This window comes from Hippopotamus amphibius, chromosome 1 (genome assembly GCF_030028045.1).
Source record: "Hippopotamus amphibius kiboko isolate mHipAmp2 chromosome 1, mHipAmp2.hap2, whole genome shotgun sequence".
Classification (NCBI taxonomy): Eukaryota; Metazoa; Chordata; class Mammalia; order Artiodactyla; family Hippopotamidae; genus Hippopotamus; species Hippopotamus amphibius.
The window spans coordinates 176,505,873-176,515,944 of NC_080186.1; the positions used below are offsets into that span (position 1 = coordinate 176,505,873).

The 10,072-nt window shown below is 40.7% G+C and overlaps 1 protein-coding gene across 2 annotated transcripts in view; it reads right to left on the minus strand.

The window, feature by feature from the left end:
- SNX2 (sorting nexin 2) overlaps positions 1 to 6,843 on the minus strand; it is a 53,426-nt gene extending 46,583 nt beyond the window's left edge. Inside the window, exon 1 of one of the 2 annotated variants that reach the window (XM_057736643.1) lies at positions 6,688 to 6,843. In XM_057736643.1, the coding sequence (XP_057592626.1) occupies positions 6,688 to 6,795 (108 nt within the window). In that variant the 5' untranslated portion in view covers positions 6,796 to 6,843. The remainder of the gene's footprint in view (positions 1 to 6,687) is intronic. The other variant, XM_057736653.1, reaches the window with a different exon arrangement.
- Between the last annotated feature and the right edge of the window lie 3,229 nt (positions 6,844 to 10,072).

Below are 10,072 nucleotides of genomic sequence, written 5' to 3' on the forward strand. Positions count from 1 at the left end.
GATGAAAACTGTGTTCACACAAACACAGATTTTTGTGTCGTCTCTCCTCATTAATGCCCAAAACTGTAAACATAAACATTCTTCAACAAACAACTGTGATACACAATACAATGGAATACTAAATTCAGTAATAAAAAAGGAATGAATTATTACACATGAAACATCAATAAATATTAGATACTTTAGGTTAAGCCACGTTCAGAAAGTTTCATACTGTTTTATTTATACAAAATATAATTCCATTTATGTAATTCTATGTATATGAAATTCTGGGAAAGATAAAACAATAGGCAAAAAACAGATCAGTGGGTGCCAGAGGCTGGGAGTGGGAGGAGTTATCTACATGAGAGAATTTTTAGGAGGCGATGGAAGTGTCCTATATCTTGACTGAGGTGGTAATGAACTTTACTGAGGTAAATTTTATCACAACTAAAAACTATCATCACAGGAAAAATACACAAGAGTTCAATTTTATAGGAAAGTTGGCATTTGAAAATTAACATTAAAGACAAATTTGGGGAGTTTCCTAGCTGTCCAGTGGTTAGGACTCTGTGCTTTCACTGCTGAGAGCTTGAGTTCAATCCCTGGTCAGGGAACTAAGAAAAAAAGAATTATTCTTAAGAAAAAAACTGAAAAAATTGAGCACCTCTGCCTCAAGCAACTACAAAGAATAACATTTTTTATCAGGCACTAAAAATAGTTCATTCCAGAATCTTTACATTTCATGGTTTCCAGGGAAAGTGGTCAACTAGAATTATACCTTGTCTTAAATCTTTTTCTAGTATTTTCCATGCTGCTGCCTCTGACTACCTGGTCACAAAATATCTTTCCTCTGAAACATAATTCATAATGAAACTTTCAACAAATTAACACATTTATAGTTGGATGCCAACCTAAAGATTAGAAGACAGAATTAGGAAAACAAGATATATGTTGTTACTACCTGTTTTGTTGGAACAATAGATACTAAACTTCAGTTCTTCGTCAAAAGACTTTTTAGTCTTACTCTACTTGCTCTCTGGATAATGTCACCCACTTTTCAGGGTTTCAAAGATCATCTCTATGCAATTAAGTCACTCCAGTTTTCTATACTATCTCTGTACCATGTGCATATTTCAATTACACATGTATCACCTGGTATTGCAAATGTTTGCTCACCCAGCTGTTTTTATTATGTTGACTCCTGTTGGTTCATATACTCCATGAGGGCAAGACTAGATTTCCACAGTTTGGTTTAGTGTCACCATTCAATAAATTGTACTGAATCTGTATCTCTAGTTCACCCAGTATTTCTAGCTGTCTGATAGTATCTTCATTGGTGCAACTTATTCTCAAATGTAATAAACTTATAATTCCTTCCCCTTAGACATCGTAAGTCTTAAGATATCTATCTTTTAATCTGTTATTGCATCAACATCCCTCTTCCTTTATTATTTGCACTTTTCTTCTTGAGGCCTTTAACCTCAGACTTAAAATAACCTCCAACTCATCAACCTACCAATACCTTCCACTCAAATTTATCCCTTAGATGGCTAGCACATTAAACTTCCTAGGTGATCATGTTACTGCCCTAAAAATCTTCCACAGCTCTCATTTGCCTACATAACAAATTTCAAAGCTGTTCACAATCTCACCACATAAACCTGTAACATCCTATATTCAGCCACTCAGAATTATTTATGGTTCCCTAGAGTATGGACTGAACCTTAAGTGACACATGCCATTCTCTCACACTGAAGTTTCATTCCACCCTTCAAGGTCTCTCTTAAGTATTACCATCTCAATGGCTTTTCCTAGCCAACAGAAACAGTTACTGGTTGTCTACTATGTGTTGGGAACACTGACAGGAGTTAGAATCTCCCCATTTCACTGGTACTTTCAGTGAAAACTGGTGTGTTTTCAGATCATATAGTCAGTCTGTATCAGTTTTCAGAGTTCTCCGTGCACCTCTTTCTTCTACACTGGAGATTTTCTCTCCTCAAAGATTTGCATTTTCTTGCTGATATCTGCACTCCCATTATCATCTAAAAAGTACGGCAAAGAGTAAATACTCAAGTATTTTCTGAAGTCAGCTAAGTACAGTATCTTCTGAGCACTTATGGCATGGGGTTACATGATGGGAAAGGAATTCTAAGACCTGTGAACCTTCCACCTGGAAATGTCATTTGAAATGCTCTATAAATTATATCATGTGACAGCTGGGGAAACTGTGGTTCTCAATTTCAGCTAACCTTAAGATTTGAGGTTAGTACAAGAACCACGTGTAAACATCTACAGTCAACCAATTTTCAGAAAGGGTGCCAAGACCATTCAATAGAGGAAGTCTTTTCAACAAAAATGCTGTGACAACTGGACTGTCACATGCAAAAGAATGAAGTTGGACTTTACCTCACATAAAAAAGTTAACTCAAAACGAATCAAAGCCCTAAATGTAAGAGGCAAAACTGTAAAACTCAGAAGAAAACAGGTGTAAATCTTCATGACCTTGGACTGGGCAGGGGATTCTTATACATGATGTTGAAAGCATGAGCAACAAAATAAAAAAGCACATAAACTAGACTTCATCAAATTTTTTTAAAAATTTGTTGTTTCAGAGGATACCATAAAGAACATGAAAAAATAACCCACAGAATGGGGGAAAATTTTTTGCAAATCATGTATCTGATAAAGAATTTATATCTAGAATAAACAAAAAATCCTTACAAATAAAGACAACCCAACTAAAAAATGAGCTAAGGCTCTGAATAGACATTTCTCCAAAGATGTACAAATGGCCAATAAGCACACGAAAAGGTCTGCAAGAAAATATAGTCAAAACCACACTAAGATACTATTTCACACGCGTTGTGATGGACAGAATAAAAAAGTCGAATAACAAGTGTTGGTGAGGATGTGGAAAAACTGGTTCCCTCATACATGGCTGGTGGGAATGTAAAATGGTATGGCCATTGTGGGAAACCACTCTAGCAATTCTTTAATTCCTTTTTAAAAAAATTTATTTATTTATTTATTGGCTGCATTAGGTCTTCACTGCTGCACACAGGTTTTTCTCCAGTTACGACAAGCGGGGGCTACTCTTCTTTGTGGTGCTCAGGCTTATGCAGTGGCTTCTCTTGTTGTGGAGAGTGGCCTCTAGGCGCATGGGCTTCAGTAGTTGTGGCTCATGGGCTCTAGAGCAGAGGCTCAGTAGTTGTGGCACACCGGCTTAGTTGCTCTGCTGCATGCAGGATCTTCCCTGGCCAGGGATCGAACCCGTGTCCCCTGCATTGGCAGGCAGATTCTTAACCACTGCAACCACCAGGGAAATCTCTCCAGCATTCTTCAAATGATTAAATGTAGAGTCACCATATAACCCAGTAATTCTATTTGTACACAAATGTTTACTGCAGCATTATTTATAATAGCCCACATGTGAAAACAACACAAATGTCCAACAAATGACAAAACGGATAAACAAAATGTGGTATAGCCATACAAGGGAGTATTACTCAGGCATAAAAAAGAATGAAGTGTAGACTTTGAAAACATTATGCTAAGTGAAAGAAGTCAGCCACAAAAGACCACATATTACATGATTTCATTCATATAAAGTCTAGAATAGGGCAATCTACAGAGACAGCAAGTGAATTAGTAGTTGCCTAAGGTTGGGGGCAAAGGGGTTTAGGGAATGGGGATGGGGGTGATAGTTAAAGGATATGGGGTTTCTTTCTGAGGTGATGAAAATGTTGTAGTATCTGTGAATATACTAAAACCTATAAAATTGTACACATTATATGGGTGAGTTGTATGGTATATGATTATAATTCAATAAAGCTGTGTAAAAAAACAGGTGAAACTAATACAACATTGTAAATCAACTATACTCTAATAAAAATTAATTAAAAAAAAAAAGAACAAGCATGTAATATAAATTTCCTGACTTTTTTAAGGTGGTGTCTTACTACTTCATGCTACTTTAGGGCAAGCACCTTTTAAGCTTAGGATTATATCACTTAAAAAAAAAAAAGTGGTATTCCTAAACAATGTAAAGCCTTGCCTCTCAGGTACTAAAAAAGAACAAGCTTTTGCCAAACTTTTTTACTTCTTATTCCCTTCCCTGCCCCCTGTGCCAGCCCTTCACCACTTTGTTTCACAGTCACAACAGAAACATCACCAGGGGTTTTAAATATGCTTTAGCTACTGGACATAGCTTTATGTGACTGCTCTTCATTTTGAAAGAAAGGGTGCTTAATATTGGGATAAAAATATAACATACATATACACTAAGCTGTACAGTCACCACAAGCTTAATTACAACACTGAAGCTGTGTATAATTTGATTTTCACTTATATGGATTTCAATTGATTTTTTTCCTCCAAACGCCCTCAAATGAAAAAGTTCCTACATGAAAAATATTTTTAAAATTCTGACTTACTTTTTTTAAAACAGAAAGACATCAATTTTCATGTCTTTCTTACAATTTACAGCTTAGGTAATAACTGTTCAAAGCAGATGACCTGCATCACAAACACCTGAGGCTTTGCAACTCGCTGTCTATGGACTAGGAGCAATATCATGAGGAGAGTTTGTTAAAAATGCAGAATATTGGCTTATCCCAGCCCTACAGAATCAGAATTTGCACTTTAACAAGATCTCTAGGTAACTTACATATAAAGTTTGAAAAGTGGTAGTCTAGAACACTTATAAAACGTGCAGGTTCTAGTAAGGCAAAGGCGTCTGCATTTTAAACAAGAATCTTTTGGTTTCTCTTGCACACTTAAGTTTGAGATGCACTACTCAAAAGAAAAGTGGCATACTGAAAAAATATTCCTTTAGAGCAGCTTTGGTATACTAATAACTACTGCTATATATCCCTTCCAAAATAGTTTGAAAAGCAAAAAAAAAAAAAAAAAAAAATCTGAATTTATAAGTCTCACAGTTACATTACCTTAAAATTAATACTGTGAATGAGTCTCATGAAGTAAGGGGTTTAGATGAATGAAAACCAACTTTTTAAAAAGCTTTCATAATGCACTAACCAAAATAAGTTTATTCATACTCAAAATTCTGTAGACTTTTACTGAAAAAAAGTCAAATACTTTATTAAAAAGTCCAATCCAAATGAGAAATATAATTTATAGTTCCTTTTACTCAACTTTAAAAGATTTCAATTAAACAGAATGCTTACTGTTCACAATATTCTAGTTTACACTACATTAATTAAGTTTATTCTGATCCTTGCTGCTGGAAAATCTTTAAAGCCCTCACAGGGAATACAGATCTTAGGATCCTGCATAGACACTAACTTTCAATATATGTTAAGATAGCTGTAGAGTACACATAAAGGACTACAAGGATACTAACCCCAAAGGGTAATTCGCTGTGCAAGGTAATTTTTACTAATTCTTAGGAGATGCTGGTTTTGACAATCCAGCAAACATTTGCTAAATGCAAATGTTCAAGATTTTGTGAGGAAACAAAGATGATCAAGGCACTATCCCTAGCCCCAAGAAACATGTAATCTTGAGGAGAAGGTGGGGTTTGGCCGAGAACCTACACAATTAGCACAATGGGGTCAGTACTGAAAACGGGCTGCGGAAGCTCCCAGTTTCAGATAACTGAATGACAAATAATGGATATTTTACAGTAATTTCCAACTGATTTGCTGCAAGTTGAACAAGCTAGTAAAGCTAACTAAAAAGCACTTTATGAGGAAGTACAGCCCAAGATAAACAATTCTCTGGGAAATTTTCTTATATTTTAATACACATACACTTAAAGTTGGGCTATGAGGTTGTGTGTGCTCGCATCAAAGGCAAAGTAATTCAAACATGAACTGGATACAGGAGGCCCAACACAGTTAAGTTCATAGAGGGCGTTTCCTTTGACAAAAACAGGAACACTTAGCTTCAGATATCGCTGATCATGCAAGAAAAGAGGAAAAAGGGGTGAGGATCTGTTTTTATTTCTCCCCTGGTAACTTAAAAAAAAAAAACCAACCTCCCCCACAGCCCAGCAGTTTCCTGAGCTACTGCCTCCTTTCAACTTTATCTTTTATCAACACTATGATCCTTAAAAAGCTTAGGATCTAAAGAAGACAAGCAAAGCTGGTTAAATGCATTTACCTATTTCACAGTCCATAACAGAGGTGCCTTCCTCAAGGGGAACTAGCAGTCCATGAAGGGCCAGGACCGGGAAAAGTGCATCCGCACGCTCCCTGCGGCGCCTCCGCCGCTCAGCGCTCTCTTCATCGCTCTCCCCTTTCAGAGGCACACCCTCCCTTGGGAAGGGAAAAGGGAGCACCTCTTGAGAGGGGCTGCGGAGGTCGCCCGGCAGCGTGTGAGGTTTTCTGGCACCCAGGGCAAGACCTTCTCTGCTCTGGAAGAAGAGGTTGCAAGTGACACCGAGGAAGGCCAGCCGAGCGGGGAAAGGGCACTGCGACGTTCCGTCCGGTCCCGGCCCCTCAGGGGATCAGGTCGGCCCCCGACCCGCAGTTTGCTTTCCTCTTAGGAAAGGCCGAGCCGCCCAGGCCAACTGCAGCCCAATGACAGGTACCCGAGGTGGGGCCCGCGTCACAGGTGTCGCCCCAACCAGGTCCTTGCAAACCCGGGGGGGTGGGGAGGGACAAGTCCGAGCAGGGCAAAGGCACCGAAAGGTGAGATAAGGAGCAGCGACGGAGCGCAGCACCCACGGCGACGCGGTCTCACCTCTAAGGTGGAGACAGTACTGGTGAACAGGTCCTCTCCGTCCTCCAGCTCCTCAAAGTCGGTGGGCTTCCCGTCCCCCAGCGGAGGAGGCTCCCTCTCGGCCGCCATCTTCGCTCGCCCAGACGACTGCGCGAGCGGGACCTCGCGGACCTGTCACGTGAGCACGCACGGCTGAGCTGGCGCGCCGGCCGCCGAGCTCCCCCGCCTCCCCAGCCCGCCGCGCGCGGCCCCGCCCAGCCGCGCGCGGCCCCGCCCCCGGCCTCTAGACGGCGCCCGCCCGGAGCGCGCCGAGCTCAGCCCTGTTTCTTTGCCTCTCTTTCCACCTCCGCGTCGGGGCCGCGACCACCTTCACACAACCCGTTTGCTGTGCTGACTTTTGTGGAAGAGTCTTGGACTTTTATTACCACGTCCGCTTTTTAGCGGGACTAGGCCAAACGGTTTCTGTTGTCGTTACTAGTTTTAAAATCTCCTTCAGGAAGTGGAAGAGCTTGGGGTCCAGTCTTTGGGCTTGGGTTGTGCACAGACTGAGGGCAAGATTGAGAATGGCGGAAGAGACATCTCTCTTACATCTCTAGGCTGTCCCATAGAACTTTCTGACATGATGGAAATGCTCTGCATCAGAACTGTCCAGTAGAGCAGCTGGTGACTGAGCACTTGAAATGTGACTAGTGTGACTGAGGAGCTGAGTTTTAAATTGTCCTTAATTTTAATTAATTTAAACCTAAATAGTACACAAGTGGCTAGAGGCTACCTAGTGGACAATGTAGCTCCAAGTAACAAAAACTGCCCTGAATAAGTTGTCTGAGGTTTACTCTAATTTCAACACAAGCCAGCTACACAATATTTTTCCTCAATAAAGTAAGAGTCAGAAAGGCTGGGAAAATGACAGGAAAATCAGTGGATGATTAGTAAGAGCATCATACTAATTCCCTCTGCCAAGTACCAGATCTTCATCCTCGGAGTGTCTCTTGAAGACTTTCAGCTTCAATTTCCTTCTCATTTAAGTGGGAATGTTACCCTGCACTCACTTCACCGCATAGGATTATTGTCAGGATCAACTGAGAAAGTATGTGAAAGTATTTTGAAAGCTAAAGAGTGCTATGCCAGTGCAAGATTTGTACATGGAAAAATAAAGGGAAGACTTCCCTGGTTAAAAATCCGCCTGTCAATGCAGGGGATACAGGTTTCATCCCTGGTCTGGGAAGATCCCCCATCGTGCTGCAACTACTGAAGCCTGCACACCTAGAGCCTGTACTCTGCAACAAGAGAAGCCACCTCAATGAGAAGCCTGAGCACTGCAACAAAGAGTAGCCCCCACTCGCCACAACTAGAGAAAGCCTGCATGCAGCAGCGAAGACCCAACACAGCCAAAAATGAAAAGAAATTAAATTAAAAATAAATAAAAATAAAGGGGAATTGCAGATAGCAATCTGAGGTTATAATTTTGCTGGAGAAGAAATCTTCACAGGAATTCTTTACAAATTAAGTGTATAGAAGCCCTCAGCCCTCACTGGCCTGGAGTTAGAAGGCCTGGGTTCTACTGATTGTGCAAGACTTTCTTAGCATCGCTGTACTAATAATTTTTTTAAGTACACTGGAGCAGGAGGTTTTTCTTGTCACATGGATTTCTTCCACCCCTAAATTTCTGAATTTCTATTATTGTCAAGAAGTATCAACCCAAACCACAACTAATTTAAGTAAGTATACCAAGCTCCAAATGTTGCTTGGGTGAGTTGGATGCATGGGCCAGTTGTCACTATCATGCTGTCATCACCATCGCCACTGCCATCAGCCTCCCTGTAATAATCAGCTGTTGAGGCATTCCCTGGCCTGCATTCCACCACCTATGGACAGTCATCGGTCTGTCACTGATCAGAAACTTTAATCTCTTTTGGAAGCTCACACCCTGGCTTGAGGTGGTTCTCTGAATCATTTTTACCTGTGCCTCTATTTATTGCTTACTACTTTCTGTCTTATGCTATGGTCATTTATATTCCAAACATATCTTTTACTAGACATCTGAATTAGCTGAAATATAGGTCCAGCTGCTTGTAACAGACAACCACATTAAAAGTGGCTTTTAAAAAATGTGGTTTAATTATCCCTCATGTAGGATGACAAAGACTCCAAGAGATCATCCAGGGATTAAGACTCCTGTTGTTCTACTCTCTGTAGGATGTAATCTCTTCCTTATGGTCCAAGTTGGCTCACCACCACAACCACATTCCAGCAGGCAGAAAAGGAGTAAAGGGAAATGGAATGATATCCCCTTCCCTTTAAGGGCATAGTCCAGAAGCTGCACATACCACTTCTGTTCACATCCCTTTGATCAGCTCATTAGTTACATGACCATCCCTAGCTATAGGAGACTAGAAAATGCCATCGTTGTGCCACCCTCTAAATATTAGAGGTTCTCTTACTCTGGATGAAATGAAGACTATTGTAGAAAACCAGCAGTCTCTGTTATAAAGCATCCATTCACTCTTTTCATGGTAACATAGCTAAATTTCCTTCTGGGTAACCATTCTTTCCCACTCTTGGCTGGAAGTCTCCTCCAACTCAGGAATGGAGTGTATGACCTAGGCTTCAGCCAAACCTAGCATTGACTCCTTGGCCCTGGTGATTGGTGGGAAGTCAGATTTGGCTACATTTCCCCAAACTCTTAGCAGCTTTGATTGTCTTTCATTTCCTATTCAACCCAAGTTCCACCAGGACTTTAAGAATTGTCTTGCTTTTTTTCTCTGCTCTTTTTTCTTCCTCGGTCCTTTGTTTTTCTGATTTATCTTCTTTGAAATCCCAAATTCAGCCACCAGCTTCTCTAATCTTATATCCACATTGCTAAGAACATTTGAAAAGTAAACCCCAACCTCAACAGGCGATCCTGTAAGTCCATGATTTCTAACCCCAACTCCCCACTGCCTAGATATCACTATTTATTTCTTATTCTTTTTATTTTTATTTTTATTTTTTATTTTTTGGCTGTGTTGTGTCTTTGTTGCTGTGCACGGGCTTTCTCTAGTTGTGGTGAGCAGGGGCTACTCTTCTTTGCAGTGTGCAGGCTTCTCACTGAGGTGGCTTCTCTTGTTGTGAAGCATGGGCCCTAGGTGCTCAGGCTTCAGTAGCTGCGGCACATGGGCTGAGTAGTTGTGGCACGTGGGCTCTAGAGCACAGATTCAGTAGTTGTGGCTCACAGGCTTAGTTGCTCTGCAGCATGTGGGATCGTCCCATGTCCCCTGCACTGGCAGGCTGATTCTTAACCACTGCTCTACCAGGGAAGTCCCCACCATTTGTTTCTCTTCCAAATCCTCTAACTATTCTTTCCAGTAGAGGTTCTAAAAATTTATTTTCTCCTCAAGTATCACTTTTTCTCATTTTCATCAAATGA